General features: G+C 48.2%; 1 protein-coding gene across 4 annotated transcripts in view; it reads left to right on the top strand.

Moving 5' to 3' along the window:
* Nucleotides 1-18,296, top strand: part of LOC144158675 (multidrug resistance protein mrp-7-like) — a 149,822-nt gene that overhangs the window by 77,524 nt on the left and 54,002 nt on the right. For all 4 annotated transcript variants that reach the window (XM_077689710.1, XM_077689709.1, XM_077689707.1 and 1 more), the window contains exons 12-16: nucleotides 704-850; nucleotides 4,808-4,901; nucleotides 6,346-6,560; nucleotides 9,851-10,027; nucleotides 14,354-14,521. In XM_077689710.1, the coding sequence (XP_077545836.1) occupies nucleotides 704-850; nucleotides 4,808-4,901; nucleotides 6,346-6,560; nucleotides 9,851-10,027; nucleotides 14,354-14,521 (801 nt within the window). The remainder of the gene's footprint in view (nucleotides 1-703; nucleotides 851-4,807; nucleotides 4,902-6,345; nucleotides 6,561-9,850; nucleotides 10,028-14,353; nucleotides 14,522-18,296) is intronic.

Below are 18,296 nucleotides of genomic sequence, written 5' to 3'. Positions count from 1 at the left end.
CAGTGCTATATTTTTCTCGCTTCCAGTTGAGTGACTGCCTTCCTTCGTTGTAAATTGAAATCTGTTGTATTCTTCATTGTTGGTTCTTTTAATTTGTAACTCCCCCCCCCCTGTAATGCCATCGTGGCGCTTTGGGTAATAAATAAATAAACAAATAAAAATAAATAATAAATAAACAAACAAATACATAAATACATATATAAAAGAAGAGATAAATAAGTAAAAGAATAAATAAATAAATCAATAAATAAATAAATAAATAAATGCGGCCGTTAGTGAGGCGGCTGGAATGGCTTAGGAGCAAAGGCTTCGTGTTATTTCTATTGAAATTTCTAGTGCTAGTCATATCTGATTCTCAATGAGATAAAACTTTTCGCAGTAATGTAGTGGTTTTAAAAGTCCAACGTCAGTCCAACGTCGTACAGTAAGGATGGTTTAGAACACATGAGTTGCAGCCGCTTTCTGTAGCCGCACTATAGTAGTAGTAAAAATAATATTATAATCGTTGCTATTATTATTATTATGATTACATTAACATGCAATGCATACACGTGCTTAGATGTGGCACGTTTCCGTAAAAAAATTTAGTTTGAAGTCAGTGGTAGGCCTGTGTGCCTCTCTTTCGTCCGTCTGTGTTTTAGCCCGCTGTAGTTGGTCATGGATTGCCATCTCGCTCACGGCTGGCCTCTGCTTGACATTTCAGCTAACCATAATCCTGTTCGGGCTCTACGCGGCCGTGGACCCAGCTCGGGGTCTCACACCGGCGATGTCCTTCTCGTGTCTGTACCTGCTCTCACTGACAGACATGATCACCAACGTCCTCGCCACAACTCTGCGCATGAGAAGTCTGGTGAGTGGAAGTGCGGAGACGGTACACGTGACATGACAGAGGGGGATACATTCTTATTGCGCCATTTTGCCGCAGGGCATCAAAGGAATGGAAAGGTACACTCCTTCAGGGTTTCAAAGTTTCAAGGTTTATTCAATAAATGTTTAATTTACAAAATGCGTTATTGATGTTAGTACAGAAGGAGGTCCCGAAGTAAAAACTTCTGTGGGCCACGGGGACCGTGGCCGAGCAGGGACGCTGCGATTGCCGCTGTCCGCTGGTTACGCGGCTAAAGAGAGTTAGGGAAACTTTCGGGCTTCCTTTCGTAGTATGGATGGCGCGATAAGTTCAGCGGGGCCGGTTTCTCAGAGCAGGTGCACTTCGCTTCAGCGCAGGCACTTTGTGCAGCACTTGTCACCCAGGTCACACTACAAAAGCAAGAGCAAAAGTTCCCCTCGCTCTCCTTAGCCGCGCAACCAGCCGACAGAGGCAAGTGTAGCGCCCCTGCTTGGCCGCGCGCTTGCTCCGAGCGGTCACGGTCGCTGTGGGCCACAAAATTTTGACAAAGATGCTCAAGTTGACATGTAGGTACTGAGAGAGAGAATTTGAACAGGGAAAAAAGTGACGGGGTCCAGGCGGCTTCATGTACTACAGATAGACAGGACCATACGTCTAGCAATGAATACTGGGAGTGCGGCCTGGTCGAGATCCTGTGGCTACATGCGCCGAGTTCGGGCTGGTTGGAGTCCTGGACATGTCTCCAGGAAGTGGTCCAATGTCGCTTCCGCAGCGGTATAGCTGGGCAGTACGGACAGGTTGAATAAGTAACTGCAGGACTAGAAGTACATGCTGCACGGACAGCAGGCGTCAGTACTCGCGACAATAATGTAGGGACAGTTTACAATACTAAAGGCATGGATTAGGTAAATTATGGCGTGATTCTTTAAATGAGGGAAGAAATGACTGCGTGCTTCTGTTTTTATGTCAAAATCAGCGGTATTGCTTGAATACAGTTACTACTGAACGGCACTCTCTGTCGACGGCATTAATACCACTAGTAATTTCAGTATAACACAAGTCGGCAGTATTTTCATTCAGGTGGGATTTTTAGGTAGGCTCTAAGGCCTCTAAGGAGGTCTGGAATTGGTATGAGTTTGAAATGCGTTTGGTGACATGCCATGTTGGATTTTCTCGATGAAAATAATATCCATGGTTTTGCTGCGACGAAATACATCATTAACACAAGCTGCACGGTTGGAAGGGATACCGGAATAAGGCTTTGGAAGCTTGAAGCTTTTAAAGCGAAGCTTTCTTTGGCGTTTTAGTCAGGTTGGGAGGGGGCTGCTGCTGCTGATTTCAGGTATCGTGCGCCATTTGGTTTCACCTCACACCCGACAACAATAACTAGCCTCCACATCACGCCCGCGGGACCCGCTAGGCGACTCGCGGTAGGGAGGGGGAAGAGGGGGGGGGGCGAAATTATACAAGATGACGCTTGCTTATTCCTTGGGCTGCACAGGAAGAGTCAGCTCGGGTAGCGATTTGCGGGGGGTGGGGCACCCCACTTTGTGCGTGTATCACGTTCTCTTCACTTGGAGCTGGTGGCGCCCTCGCCAGGAAGATTGAAATTAACCTCTAACGCTCCTCCTTACGTCTCGTATTTCACAACGCAATCGCCATGGCTCACCGTTCTGAAAAATCAGCAACAACGCTATGTACAATATTACACAAAAATGTCACACGCCAGTTCGTTTACCCCAAACGATTTCACCTAAAGAAGGTTGTTTGTTCAGGTTTTACATCGGCAGGCAACCTTTGCTGATCCATCCATAAAACCCAAACGAGATATAACAGAACATAATAAAGCAGTTTGTGAAAGCTTTCAAGGGGATTCAAAAGAAAATTGCGCATAAAACGTGGACACCAGAGAAGACGACTAGACAAACAGGCCGCAGGTGTGCCTAGTCGTCTTCTCTTGTGTGCTCACTGTGCCCTGTGTACACACTGCACCCTGTGCGTCCAGTCGTTTTATCTCGTGTCCTCGTTTTATGCGCAGTTTTCTTTTTCGTAGTATACCAACTAGCTCGTTTGTATTCCATTTAAAGGGGTCATTAGGACAAAATGCAAGTTTGGTTCAGCAAAAAGTGGCCGCGTATCTGCTCCTTTCGTTGCAACTGTCGGCAAAAGACGATAGTCTTTATCGACTTTTGCCAAGTAAATGCCTCCTTTCGCCTTCCCGCTCACCTCTCATTTTGTTCTCCTTGAGTTGCGCTCCTCCCAATGTTAAGATGCCAAAGGTTTGCTTAAATTATTTTAAATTTACCGCGTTCCACTGCTCCAGGCCGGGTGTCTCCATGCCAACGCTGCCGTACGGCGAAGACGCGCGTGAATCGAGGCGCCCTACTTCAACGTTTATAGAACCGCGCTTCCCTACACCACGTGCGTTGCCAAAAGAACGTGGAACCTATCTAGTGGAACCTTTCGTAACTGTTGCCGGTTTATTTCTTAAAAAGGCGCCAGACGCTGTAGTGGTGCGAATGACAGCAGGCGACGGCGGAGTGAATTTTTTTGCTGCAGTTGATGAAGTATTTAATTTCGCAAAAATCAAGCATGTTTGATTTTTTATAAAGTAACACTGCAAATATCACTTCTGTATTAATTTGTTGTCTTATATTTGCGTAATGTCTTGTTCTTCTTCAACAATGTTGACAAGTATGAACATTACACCGGGCTTAGATGGGTAGATTTAGCTGTGACTATATAAGGCTATTGCGGAGGCATTGTTTTACTTTGGCCGGGTGGCTGAATCGAGTCACAGACAGACAGACGGACAGACAGACAGACATACATACAGACCAAAATTTCTGGGTTTAAGTAGCCTAAGAAAGACTATCGTCTTTAAAAGTCTGTTTGGTCCTGACAACATTCATACGAATTTTATCGCAAACTTAAAAAAGACAATGGAGATAATAAGGATGACCGATGAAACGGTGACGACTCCCAAGCCACTTTCCGGCACTTTCTCTATGACGGCACAGAATCTTGCTTGTGCTACTGGTGACCTCCTAATTAAGGTACCGCTTGGAAACATGACTGGGTGCTTGTAGCGGTGCCTCAAATTCCGTTTCATCTTATCGCTTCCATGCTAACGTGCGTTGAAACACTGATCAAACTAGTTTTTGTGGTGGCCCATATTACGTCACTGCCGGGGGAAATTTGAAGTTGTTTTAAGATTTCTCGCATTTTTTCGCTTAAAAAAGGTCTTTCGGGACTGCATTGGTACTCATTCAGTTACCAAAACCTAGTTCTTCCAAATGGGACAAAGTTGTATTCTGTCTTCATGTCCCCTTTACTAAATTTTAGCTTTCCTTAACATTTTTCGTATGCATAAAAAAAAAACTGGCGCAGCCTGCACTAGCTGAGAAAGGCTGTAGAAACAGCCCAGCTGGGGGTCGACCTAACTATTCTCTTTTATGCTAAATTTTGCTAGGTTGTGCTCGGCTTTGCTGAGTTTTGTTAAGTTTTGCGATGTTCTTCCTATAGGCTAGGCTACGTTTAGCCGAATTTTACAGGGTTGTTCCAATCGGTCCCCCACACTGATAGCGGATCCCAGGGGGAAGATGCGAGGTCGACCTCCAGCTCCGCTGTTTCTTCAACCTTTACTACGAACTGCGCCATTTTCTTTTGCGTTTTAGAAGATGAAGACTACAATATTTAAAACGGTAGAGCAAGGGTTGTGCATACGCATATGTCTGTTCTGCTCACACTCTGGCGGGCACGAAAGCCGGCTTCACTGTTACATTGCCCTATCTGTGGTGGTGCACCTCTTGTTTTTTTTGTTTTTTTTGTGAACGCCACCGGACCATGCTCAAGCTTAAACCGCTCCTTTGTTAAAGCTTCAGTCACTATTGTAAAGTTGCCTAACCTGGAATGCCCACTGGATGGACATGCTTACTGTGACTTCCACCTCCTTTACAGGTAGCGCTCGGACTAAGGAGGATTTGCAAATTTTGCACAGAAGAAGAGGAGGAGGAGCCGGCACGTGATTTTAAGGAACCGATTATTCAGAAAGGCAAGCGCCCTCTAGCAATACAAGTTGTGTTTCAATGGATTATAATACTATAGCTTAAAAGACAGTTTCAATGGTTTGGCAAAAGTTATCAAAGTGTGCGCTGACTCCGGGCGCTGACTCCCTCGGTGCTCCTGCACTTATATTTCGCCATCTGCTAGCTTTCCATTGAAGAACGGGCAAAGGAAGACAGGGGAGTAGATATCTTGACTAAGTCAGGCGTGAACACGTACGTAATGATAGTACGGAAAGTTTGTCATGCAGTGGACAACTGCGATTAGGGGAACGGCGATTATAACGGTCTTTTATTGGTGGCGTGTGTGTGTGTGTATTAGAGCCTATGTATTGAATGTTGTTGCTTTCGATAAACGTCCATTGAGCTTAGAAGGAACCTACGCCTATATTGCACCCCCGCCTGGCATCTTTAAGAAATGGGAAAGCACGCTTAGATTTTTCGGGTTCAACACTTAACTGGCGGCGATGAACAGTTGAAATGTTTGAGTGTTACCGTAAGCTTGGGCGGGAAGGATTGTTGGGGAGGGAGAAGTACAAGATTACTGAAATGCTGTGCAGCAGGTCATAACGTGTTTTTCAATGTACAAACTTGGGCATCGAATCGAAGACCATTTTATGATTTGCTCAACGCCTTAAGCTGTATACACTTCAAGACGTAGGGTGCGATGACTCTCCACTACAAGGACCACGTTTTCGCGCCGCAGAGGAGCCCTGTTGCGACCACAAAGCGGGAACCAAAATTTGTAGGCACTGACTGGGTTCCCTTCCTCAAAATCTGCCTACTGAAACGTTAATTTGGCGAAATGGTGAGGAACTGGGGCTTGCAGGAGAGGTATGAATAAAGGGTTGAGCTGCCAAAGTCGTGACGGGGGTCCTGAAGACGTCGTCGTGCGGCTTAGGTTGTAATAGTGGCGGAAGGTGACTGCAAGTTGGCTCCAAGTGGCTAAGAATGTCCCGAAGACGGTGTCATGGGACCTCTGTTTATATACGGGGTTGTGCTTGCGGGGCCTTCAGGCTGGCTCCGGAGTCATGAAGATGGTTGCACGAATTGGACTGCAGGCTCTTGTGTGGAATAATGCGCCCTTTCTCAGACGCGCTCGGGTGGCGTCGTCGTTCATGTAGTACAGTGAAGCAGCAGTTCAGGGCGGAAATATTCGAGCCTTCAGCCTACCAGAGGTTCATGTGAGAACAGATTGCTCCTAAAGAGCTCACCACGAAACTTTGGAACCGCAGACGCAAACGGTAGGCATCCGGGTGGACCTAAGAGCCAGTCATGGTTTCGGGGCCGTACACCTTGCTGACCCCCTTCAGTTTTCCTTACAGGTGCTGTCCCACGAACACGTACAAACGCAATGCATTGAAAACTCGTGCGGGAGAGATCAAAGGGACAGCTAGTCCACTATCACTGACTGCATGCAGCACTATTTTGCAGGCGAGGTCTCTCTCAGCGGGTGCAACTTCTCGTGGGCATCACCCGAAGCGTCCTCGTCGCATGCACCCGGCGAGCCCGCGCTGCGCGACCTTACGTTCCGGGTGGCCCCTGGCTCGCTCATTGGCGTGGTGGGCTTCGTGGGCAGCGGCAAGTCCTCACTACTTGCGGCCATCTTGGGGGACATGCACCGAACTAGCGGATCCCTGCGCACGTCGGTACGTGCACCGCGAAAACTGGGTGCGTCTGCGCATGCGTGTAATAACGTGGCTGGGCAGCGCTTGAGGAGACTGCTCAAGAATTCTGAGAAACGACAGCTCGACCCATGAATTTCCTTGCTCTTTGTTGGTTCCCTGAAGCCTGATACAGTTAGCTTAATGTGGGAAAATGTATAGGTGTATAACTTTCGTTTGAAAAGAAGTGAGCATCATAATGTTATGATCTAACCACCGAAAAGCCACTATGAAGCATCCTAACTGAAGCCATATCATCAGTGGTTCATTGCAGGGAAACAAACTGAAGCGTTCATACTGCCGGCTTCATATAGCTGTTTCATCGGCACAATTTTGAATACGACGTTTCATTTTTCATGAGCAAGAGCTTGAAATGCAGGGAAACGCACAGCTTCGATAAGTGTATCTGAAAACAAAGTGACAATTAAACTTCAAGTAAAAAAGACATGCCTTCAAAGAAATATTCCTAGCATGAAATGCCTTCAGAGTTAACACGCTGAAACTTCTGAGAAACATGCAAACAATTTTTATGGGAAGGCGCAAAGCTCAAAATTGAGGCGTGTGAATACACTGAGTGAAAAACGTTTCGCACCATTTGAATTCTGATTTACCGCAAACGAAGTTCTAGAAAGTGGATTGCAAACGCACGTTTCGCACAAAATCGCAGTATTCACAATCGGCGCGACCTGATTGATTTTTTTCCGACATCGGATAAGGCTCTTTTTTACCCAGATTTACTTTGACCACGGCCGACTTCGGTTTCTTCATGGTACCATGTTGATGACCACAGAAAAGGAAATGTGCCTTATGGCAAGGTTATTTTTTCATATTATCTGCACTGCGTTGTCACAGTCTTTTTCAGACTTAAAACGCGTTTTGCAATCTTCACATTTTTCTTGTGAAGTATATATTGTACCCGAGCAAAGTTCCCCCGAGTTATGGGATCTTTACTGGGCGCGAAACCCTTCCTAGGTACCTGCCCTTAAAGGGACACTGAGGTGAATTTTTCAAGCTCTCGTTTTTTGCTTGCACTGTGTAGGCTGGCTCAAATTAACGCACTCTTCATCGTTTATCCGGTTTATAAGTCGGTAATTATTTTATAAATCCCGAAAGAAGAAAAACGACCATGCGCGGTCTGCGGCGGCCGCACCAACTAAACGCTGTGACGTCGGGAGGAGGTGCACCATGATTGGACGATGTCCAAGATTAGCATTCAAACAAGTTTCGGTTTAGGTTCTGTAAAACAACATGCTTGACATCCGACGTCATCGTTGGATGGGAATTCTCGATATCTCAATAATCGCCATACCGCGCTTCTGCCATATTGCGGCTGTAAATGTCTACGATAAGCCTCCCAGGACGGCTTGGAATCGAAGCAATCTCTAACCTAGGCCTACGCAGTAGATGAACGCCCTCCGCGTCACCGAAGACGCTCAAACGCCATGCCCTTTTCCCCCATGTTTGGAGCTTGCCTCACTCATTCCTGTATCGTAAAAAGCGTGTTCGTACCAGTCCGCTGGTGTTCGCACCAGTCTGCTGCTTCTGGCCTGTGCCCACTGCCCGCAAGCAGTCGGTGCTTATGGCAACAGCACGCCAACTAAACTCGCTAGCACACCAGTGTCAGTCTGCGCGCGTTCTGCGAACTCGCTCGTGGAGCAGTGAACGTTAAGCCCCAGAAAATGGTGAACTCAGTATAGAAAACATCGTCTGAAAACAAGATATTCCACTTAATAAAAAAGAATGTACCCTCGGGGATTCGAACTTGCGACTTGCAAAATGTATGACCACTCGGCCACGGACCAGCCCTGCCTGGCTCTCGAAAGATAAGGCATATAATGTATAACCAGTTTACACGTTTATTTAGTTTTATCATTTCAATCAGCTTAGGTGACTATTTGTTGTATACTGCTCGTGTAGTAAGCGTCCCCCATATTTCCACAATGTCTCACATTTAGCAATTGCATATCTTAGACGCTGGGCCGACTGACTCTGTCAGAAGGTCGGCGAGCCGTGCAGTAGCGCAGTCAAGCCAAGTGATTTCCTCCTGACGTCACACGAAAACGCCACAGAAAATGGGCGAGGATGCAGAGAGGAGGACAGCATTTTCGAATTGATTTTTCTAATAAATAAATTCGTGTAAACACACTCAGAGTGGTCGAAACATGGCCTGTGGACTCCGGACTCCTATTCGCGCTAGTAATACCGAAATGTTTACGAATCACTTCAGTGTACCTTCAAAGGGGCTACGCAACACTTCCAATAAACGTTTTCTCTCTTTTCTTCGCGCGTGGAAGTACTGCGAAAGCTACATTTATCGCCACTATGGAGCTGCACTGCATGATTTGTTCGTTGTAGCAGATACGCCTTCCGTTTCTGCTTTGCTTTTCTGGCTTTGCTAAAGAGGCTATGGAATGCGTTCATTGCTTCAACTGAAGGAATGGCCGGCCAATAGCCGCTACACCGCTATAATGACGTAATTCCAATGGTCGAAGAGCTCCGAGACCGGGCGGAGAGAGAAAAGCCTTTTAAGCAAGTTTCTAAGTTATCTTTTGGGTACAGAGCAGTTATTTTTGGATGAGGTAATTCATAACCCCCTATTCTAAGTACTGTATCTGTGATTGACTACTTTCTGCCAGCATTTAAGATTTCGAAAAAGTTGAAAAAAGTGTTGCAGGGTCCCCACAACATCTGCATGGTAAAGGGACTCTGCAACCCTTCCGATAAACGCTTTCACTCTTTCCTCTACGCCTGGAAGCATTGTGAAAGCTATAGTTATTGTTAGCACGCAGCGGCACCGGGTGAATCTGCTCGTCGCAGCAGAACTATCGGCCTTCCGTTTCTGCTTTGCTTTCGTGGATTCCATTTTAAACTGGCTATCGAACGCGTTTTATTGCTGCAACTGAAACGAAGCTGGCCAATAGCCCCTGCATTGCTGTAATGACGTAATTTGAGCACTTGAACAACGCCAGGGGCGGGAAGAGAAAGATCTTTTTAGGGAATTTCTAAGTTACCTAAGTAAGTTCTCAGTAATTTCTTGCTGAAGTATTTTGTGACCACTATTCTGGGTACTGGATGTGTTTATTGACTACGTTCTGGAAGCATTTAAGATTTAGAAAGAAGTTCGTAAGAGTGTTGCAGAGTGCCTTTAAAGCCACTGTGGGCCCGCCGAATTCATCGGGATGATTGCAGGGATATTAAGGAAGTGATTCAGAAAACGCGTTTTGTCAGAACACTAAAGTGTAACTCAAATAATGAAGTCTCCCACTTTTCTGCAGGGTTCTATTGCCTATGCCTCTCAGGTGGCATGCATCTTCAACATGACTGTCAGGGACAACATCACGTTCGGCAAGCGCTTTGAACCGGTCCTGTACTCAAAGGTCATCAGGGCATGTGAGCTGCTCAATGACCTCAACTCTTTCCCTGCGGGGGACCTGACCGAAGTCGGAGAGAAGGTGACTAAATGAGTGGCACAGCCGCGAACTTCAAGCAGAGACATCACGCGCAAAAATGTAGCATTGTGGTTTTAATGTTCATTTACATTATTTATGGCTGCTAAATGATTTGCCCGGTTTCGATGCTTCCTTGTTGCTAGGAATATACCGTATTTGCAGGATCCTAACTCACCCCGATTGCAACGCCCAGGGACGTTTACTCATGAAAATTGAAAAAAAAAATAATTTGACGCTGATTCTACCGTGCAGATGTAAAGGACGTGACAATACGCACTTGGCAAAAGACACTTTATTTAGCGCACGCAGCTGTGGTAAGGAAAGTTCCTCGTGCCTCATAAACTTGCGTATCCAGCTCCTTTTGGCATTAAAACTTAAAGCGGTGAACATTAAAAGCTAATTTCGGTTTTGAGCCCGATTGTAACGCGCAGAGTTTTAAGGTTAATTCTAGCGGAAAAAAAAGGTGCACGTTAGCATCGTCCAAATACGGTAATTTTTAAGGTAGTTTCGTGCTTAGCTGCCTGTCGCAAAAGCACTAGGTTTTGCGTGAAATGAAACGATGAATACATTCCTTATACTTATATCTTATATCTTGAGGTGAACCTCCTAATTTGCTAGCGGGATTTGCGATTCCAATTTTTTTGTTTTGACCCCAGAGCTCAGTTATGCATCCAGAAGAACGGCATTAAACGTTCGAGAGATAAGCCTGAAAAATTACACTTCTCTCCACTATTTTGATAAAACATGACTTTGAAATACACTGTTCCTTGCCATATTTGCTTCAGTCGTGGCCTTAAAATACGCTCGATAATGGTTTAAAGAAACGAAAATTCCCAGACTTTATTTTTAACGCAAGACATCTTTTCCACACTTTTCCATTACGTAGAGGACAATAACTACTTTCCAACCACCATGTATGGATTTCGGCCCCATCTCTCCACCCAAGACATCCTGCTACAGCTTAAGAAGACATACTAATAAGACTCTCAAACAACCACAAATATTCCATTGTCGCACTTGATATAAAAGGGGCATTCGACAATGTCACACACCAAGCCATCCTACAAGGGCTAGCTACGACCAACTGCGGGCCCAGACTTTACAACTATGCCGCGGCATTTCTCACCAACCGAACCGCCACTGTACGCATCGGCCATCTGCGATCTGACCCTTTTCCAGCAATTCCCAAAGGAACCCCTCAAGGCTCGGTTATTTCACCCCTACTCTTTAACCTTGCCATGAAGGACCTCCCACCCTTGCTCCAAGATATTCCGCATCTCCGACACGCTTTCTACGCCGACGACCTCACGCTATGGACACCCACTGGATCACTTGGAGATCAGGAAGAGGCACTTCAAATGGCAATTGACACCGCCCAACGATATCTCCAGTCCAGAGGACTGGAGTGCGCCCCCGAAAAGTCCGGTTTACTTGTCCTCAGCAAGAGAACTACCCGCAAGACCGCACACAGAATCCCCGAACCAGAATTATATATAAATAACCACCCTGTCCCTAACGTCCCGCACCTTCGGATACTGGGCCTCATAATACCTAGAGACGGATCTGGCTTGCAAGCCATACCACACTTACAGCGCACACTTAACCAGCTCATGCGCACCATCCGCCGCGTCTCCAATCGTCGCTTCGGGCTTCGCGAACACGACACCCTACGCATGGTCCAAGCCATTCTTATCAGCAGGATAGCCTACGGCACGCCATACCTGGCCCTCAGACCACAAGAAATACGGAAACTTGACGCCACGATACGCCAGGCCTATAAGACCGCTATGGGGCTCCCAATCAGCACGGCAAACAAGAAACTTTTGCAGTTAGGGGTCCACAACCCCTGGGAAGAAATACAAGAGGCCCACCACGCATCTCAGATACGCCGACTACAGATTACGTCCACGGGAAGAGAGACACTTCTCCGTCTACACTACAGCATCCCACCACGACAAGATCAGAAGATTCGAATCCCAGCAGACATTCGGCAACACATCCGCGTAGCTCCTCTACCCCGAAACATGCACCCGGTTTTCAACAAACAACGGCGCGCGGCACGAGCTCGATTAATTCATAGGGACAATCACCATCTATCATGCACTCGATACACAGATGCATCGCCCTACCCTCATCAGAAAGCGCATGCAGCCTGTGTCGTTAACACGCAAGGCACAGAACTGGCAGCAGCGACCGTTCTCACCACTTCCATCGAGACTGCTGAGGAGTGTGCCATCGCCCTTGCTGCAACAACAGACGAGGAATTTCTTACTGTTATAACTGACTCACAGACTGCCTGCAGAAACTTTTTAATTGGCCGCATATCTCAACCCGCACTGTACCTTCTTCGTCAAGTAAGAAGACTACCAGAAATTAATATCATCTGGTCACCCGGCCACCAGTCCCTCCAAGGGAACGAGGCGGCACACGCCGCTGCCCGTGCTCATACACACCGGGCCGTTACCTCAGAGGGAGAAACCAACGACCGAACTGCTTCAAAGCCGGCCCCACTCCACATGTACACCGAAGTCTTAGCTCACTACAAAAACGACCGCCGTCGCTTCCCGCCACCTCATTCACAATTAACGCGCGTCGAAGAAACCACTTTCCGGCGCCTAGAAACCAATTCGTATCCCCATAACACCCTACTAAACGCTATGTACCCCACCCAATACCCTGCCACCTGTAACTTCTGCCCTGTTGCTGGTACCCTATACCACGTGGTATGGGAGTGCCAACGGACCCCCACTCTAACCCCAAATCCCAACCCTACCAATGAGCAGTGGGTGGAGCAGCTGACCAGCTCCGAGCTTTCGGACCAGCGCCGACTGGTGGAACGGGCCCGGACGGCCAGCCAGCTCCAAGGCATCTTGGAATAAGGATGCCTCTCACTGGGTGGAGGCCCTACGAATATCCTCCTGCTCACCAGTATAATAAATGTTTGTCTCTCTCTCTCTCGTTAAAACAGCTTAATTTGTATATTTCTGGAAGTTGTTGTCCAAAATAAAGCCCATTCAACAACCTAATCTGAACGTGATGATTAAAAGAGCCATGAATAATGCTTCACAGAAAGGATGCGCAGTAGAACTTCCCATTCTTCTGAAAAGCATGCACAGTAAAACTCCACATTGTTCTGAAATGCTGCAATAAATGCGGCATTTGGTTTGTAATACCTTCTTGCAACAAGGACACTTGTTCCTGTAGATTATGTATTTCATCTGTGGTAAAAGCGTAAACATAATTAGGGCTACATTTTCGAAATCTCGACTTTACTGAGTGCTCAGAACATTTGTAATCTGTTAGACCTGTGCTAACTACAGGGGGCTGCTCGTTGCGCGATACGGTAGCGCTTTTCTTCAACGAACTTCAAGGTTCTGATAAACAATACGGTTTTGTTGAACTGAAACAGGGCCGAAAATTCAGTGCAGCGTGCAAACATGTGAACACATTGGTTTAACACATGACCAAATTAGTTGTTCTGTTATGGCCACAAAATCGCGCTAGTAAGACAGTGCGTACGACGGCAATACCTAAGTAGTCCCCGGGCATCCGCTTGAACGCCAATACGAGCCTAGCACAGAACACTTCACTAACGATAAGTAAGGATGAATGAATGTGTTAAGGTTACTTCAAACTGGCACATGCACCACGCCGAAAACTACCCCAGTAGCCGGCTCAGACGCATTGCGTTCAACAGCCTTCAATAGCGTTCCAGTGATTTAAGCTTCTTCATATTGTTCAGGGGAACCGAAAACAAACCTTAGCGTTCAACAATCGCATAATTTGTGTCACTAGATAAGGTTACAGAGTATTGGCGCTCTTTTCTACTATTCTCCCGTGCCGATGCGTGATCATTGGTCGTTCACGTCACGTGATGCTTGTTTACACTGCGACGGTTCATGGGGGCCGCCATTTTGTTGCTTATGCGTTTTCTGTCGGTCAGCTGTGGTAGCCTCAGCTTCTACTCCCTGCTCTGCGGCTGCGCGCGACTGGCGTCGTTCAGAATTCGAATAAAAGATAACGCGCTTCACAGCATTTCAGCTGCGGAAGTGTGTCCGAAGATGTCGCGTTGCTGCGTCTTTGGTGGTGTTGTTTACAAATGACGTCGTCAAAGTTAGCGGTGAGGCCGCAGAAGCGGCAATCTGGCCACACTGATAAACAACAAAATGGCCGCTGTTGCTCACTTGCGTGCCACAGTGACGGTACTCTGTATCTTATCTAGTGACACTACGCATAGTAAATCGTACGGAGCCCCATGATGAGAAATAACGCTCCGTTTGCGAGAACATTTTTAATAAAGATCGCAAACCTTTATGGCCCTATGCACAGGGGGAAACTCTGAGCGGTGGTCAGAAGCAGCGCATCTCGTTGGCACGAGCCGTGTACAGCGGCTCGAGTATCTACCTGCTGGACGACCCGCTGAGCGCCCTGGACCCCACCGTGGCAGCGAGGGTGTTCAAGCACGTCATCGGCAAGAACGGCCTGCTCAGAAACACGGTTCGTCTCTTACGGCCCACCTTTTACGCTACCAGCCGTCACGCACCAGGGTAAATGAGGAAACCTGGCAGAAGTACAAACATATATGTCTTCATTTCTTTAGTTCTTAGAGCACCACATTCCGCTTCTTGCGTGTAACTCGGGGCTTTTACCAGTGCGTATGTAGTTCTTTCTGTTGCACTGCAACTACAAATTTGTGCTGTGCATGAATTTAAGCCTGGAGTTAGTGTGCTGCCATGTGAAATGGCTGTTGATTACTGGTCTCGACATGCTTACGTGAAGTCGTCGTAATTTCATGGTTAATTGCTATTGTGTTTATATTATATAGTCTTGGTACGGCTGTGGACTGTAGGAAAGGGACGTCGTCAGATATCTTTGCTTTTAGTACTGCAAAACGCCTGATCGAAATAAAATCTTCCGCAGTATTTCATGGGGAAATTAACTGTCGTCATGGTGCACGGAGCGTGCTGATGTCGCCCGTACAGTGTATGTCCCGTAAAGGTATTGTGAGAGGGGATGAACTGCGCTAATGGCAACGGCCGTTTCAGCGCATCTGGCTCTGCACAGGGTTACCAGAGGAAAAGCCACACGTTCGAGCAGGGTAGTAGAGAAGGAAAAAACTGCGGCGGCATGCTTCTTTACTGCCGGATCAGTGTACAAAGTTTGGTTTTGGCCGCCGTGGGGTGCGGACGTGTTTTGCGTTCGCTCCCGCGCGGCCGGGGCGGTTCGCGATTTTGGACGGCTGCACTTCGCGAGCCATGGGTGTTCTGTTTCGGGCGGCGGGAGCTCTGCTGCGGGGCCGTTGAGCGCGAGCTCCCGCTCGCAAGTACCCGCTCGTCTGGTTGAACTTTTATCCAGCAAGCTCCCCTGACTTCCCACTACCGTGGACAGCGCTTCACAGCACAGCCTCGCCTCTGTGCTCCACCGTTCCTGTCGAGATACCCCTCACGGACGCAGCATGACGCCAGGATACTGTGTTTTCAGATGCGACGCATCTCTTGCTCTGAGGCATGTCCCTCCTGCGTCGGCGTCGGCGGCGTCCGCACGCCACCTGCGCATGCGCGACTCTCCTCCGTTCTTCTCTCCGACAGCTGTGCGCAACACTCTCACTCCGTCTCATTATCATAAACAACAGCTGCGTGCGCGCGCTTCGCTCCGCTCCCGTCGAGCAGTGCGCGCATGCGCGACTCTCCTCCGCTGTCTCCTCTCGTTCAGGCGCTGTGAATATAGAGCTGGTAGCGCGCTGCGGCGGTTCAGTCAGCGCTCGCTCTCGTTCGACTTCGCGTCACAACACGTTTCACCCGATTTAGAGAATCAACCCAACGGAAACACCAATTGAACCCCCCGATGCGTCGCATCACACCAGGGTTCCCTCGCGGGAAGATGGGCGCATTGTGTAGTGGTTCGTGCGCGGTAGTTCCAGTCACAGTAGCAACTCTTCTTCTTTCGTGGCGGCGGAACTTTTCCTCTGTCTCACTTTACGTCTCTATACTTTTCTCTACTCTATCCTATTCTCCCCTCCTACTTTCCCACACCTCCCGTACTGGGTTGATTGTAGGCGAGCCCCCAAATGGGCTCAATGATATCCCCAGTCCACTTTTTATTTTTCTCAAACCTGAATCACTCACCACCACCACCATCGCCAGTGTACAACATGACCCGACGAAGTAACAAACCATGCGCCCTCTAGCATATTGTCAGCAGTTACGGAGCGCCGCAGGGCGGGGTCAACCTGTGTCCGAAGGCGGTACGCGCTCTCACAGCTGCACGGGCGAAAGCACGCCTTGAAGAGACAGCCTCATGTAGCATCGATAGATTAAGCGAAAACGCCATTGTGTCAAGGCTTCGGCGTGCGTTAAAGATTCCCAGGTGGCCCAAATCAATCTGGAGGACGCACATTCCTCGGTAACCGGTCTAAATGGAACGTTTCCCTCACCGTTCCGGGGACCTGTGCAGTGTGATCCACAACATCTTCGGGCATGTAGCCGATGTCCCTAAGAATATTGCTGCCGGCCCTGGTGGAGAGCAGCATCTGTTCTTGCGCGGTCCTTTGCGGTTCTGCGATTTCGACGAATGAATTGTGAATGCCCAGTTGCAACTTCTCCGTGCTTGCCTATATGGGGATACCGAGCATCCTCTTTATGCTCTTCCTCATGAGCGTGTTGATTTTATTCTCTTCCGTGCGGGACCAGTCAAGAGCACCTGCCACGTAGTTAATGTGGCTCGTGAGAAAGGGGTTTTACACTCGCATCAGGTTGCGCTCGGAGAGGCCGCCCCTGCCGTTGGAGACGTGCATCATGAGTCGGATTGTGGCTCCTGTTTTACCAGTTAGGTTCTCGATTGTCTCGGTGTTGCTCTCTCGACTTTGACTGAGCATACCGGGTATACTGATGACGTAGACCTTCGATGTGACAGAGCCATCTCTCGTGTGCAGCTCGATGGCCGCTTGATTCGGGTGCGTTTGCCCCGCTTCGCTCTTACAGTTGGACCGGTATAACAGGAGTTCGGACTTGCCCGGTGAGAGTTTTAGTCCCGTGTCCTGAAGGTACTCTTCTGTTATCTCTAGCGCCATTAACAGGGCTTCTTCCGCCTGAGCTTCCGAACCACCACGACTCCAAACCGTGATGTCGTCCGCATACAGAGCGTGACTGATTCCGGGGATACGTAACAGCTCAAGGGACAGGTCCGCAATAACGGGATTGAAGAGCAGCGGTGGCAGTACTGCTCCCTGCGGGGTGCCCCTCGGACTGATACCGTACTCCTTCGACCGCACCTGGCCGAGTTTGAAAAAGCCGTTAGGGCTCTGAAGAAGGATCTTGTGTATGAGTGAAAGTTTCTTCCGAGGTTGAGTTTCGATATCATCTCCAGCACGTATTGGTGACGAATCGTGTCAAAGGCTTTTGTGAGGTCGAGGGCTAGGATGCCCCTGACGTCTCTGAGATACACTTCCAGGACTTCGTGCTTGAGAAGCAACATGACGTCTTGCGTGGCCAGTTCAGATCTAAAGCCGACCATGTTGTGCGGGAAGGTCTCTTCTTGCCCGATGTTACGTGTGATCCTCGCTTTGACCACGTTTTCGACGACTTTGCCTATACCAGACGTCAGCGAGATCGGTTCCTGTTCTCGGGCACTAGGGGCTTACCCGGTTTGTTAATCATGATGACCGTTGCTTCTTTTCAGCCTTTGGGAACTTGGCCAGTTGTCCAGACCTTGTTCGCTTCTTATGTGAGGGTTTTGACCGATTTGGAGTCGAGGTTACGGAGCATGAGGTTTGTGACACCCTCAGGCCCCGGGGCAGAACGGCTGTTCAGCTCTTGCAGAGCCGCCGAGACTTTATGCTCTGTGATTGTACCGCCAAGAACCTCATTATTTTTTCCTTGGTATTCCGTGTAGTCTTGATCTGAGCTCTGACCCACAGAGAGGTTGATGCTAGCTAATTTATCGAGAATATCTTCTTCCGTCATGCCCGACGTTCGCACGTTGTGAATTAGTTTGTCGAGGGCGAGTTGTTGATTGCCTTTCGACTGTTTGTCGTCGATGAGCTTCTTGATCAGATTCCAATTTCAAGCCATACGTATGCGACCGTCTGTGAGGGTGCAGACCTCGTCCCATTTCTGATTGTTGAGTGTGAGTGCGTGTTCCGCTATATCGGGGTGGAGTTCGGCAGTCCCCTCCCTCAGTCGTCTATTGAGTCGTTGCTTGCACCATCTTTCTTGAATTGCATTTCTAGCCTCAAGCAGGTTCACGAGTTTGGCGTCCATCTGCGTGATATATA

Source organism: Haemaphysalis longicornis, unplaced genomic scaffold, assembly GCF_048455015.1.
Source record: "Haemaphysalis longicornis isolate Haplotype H1 unplaced genomic scaffold, Haemaphysalis longicornis Haplotype H1 scaffold_10, whole genome shotgun sequence".
Taxonomy (NCBI): Eukaryota; Metazoa; Arthropoda; class Arachnida; order Ixodida; family Ixodidae; genus Haemaphysalis; species Haemaphysalis longicornis.
Note: the sequence above shows the minus strand (reverse complement) of the source record. Positions and strands in the feature narration are given on the sequence as shown.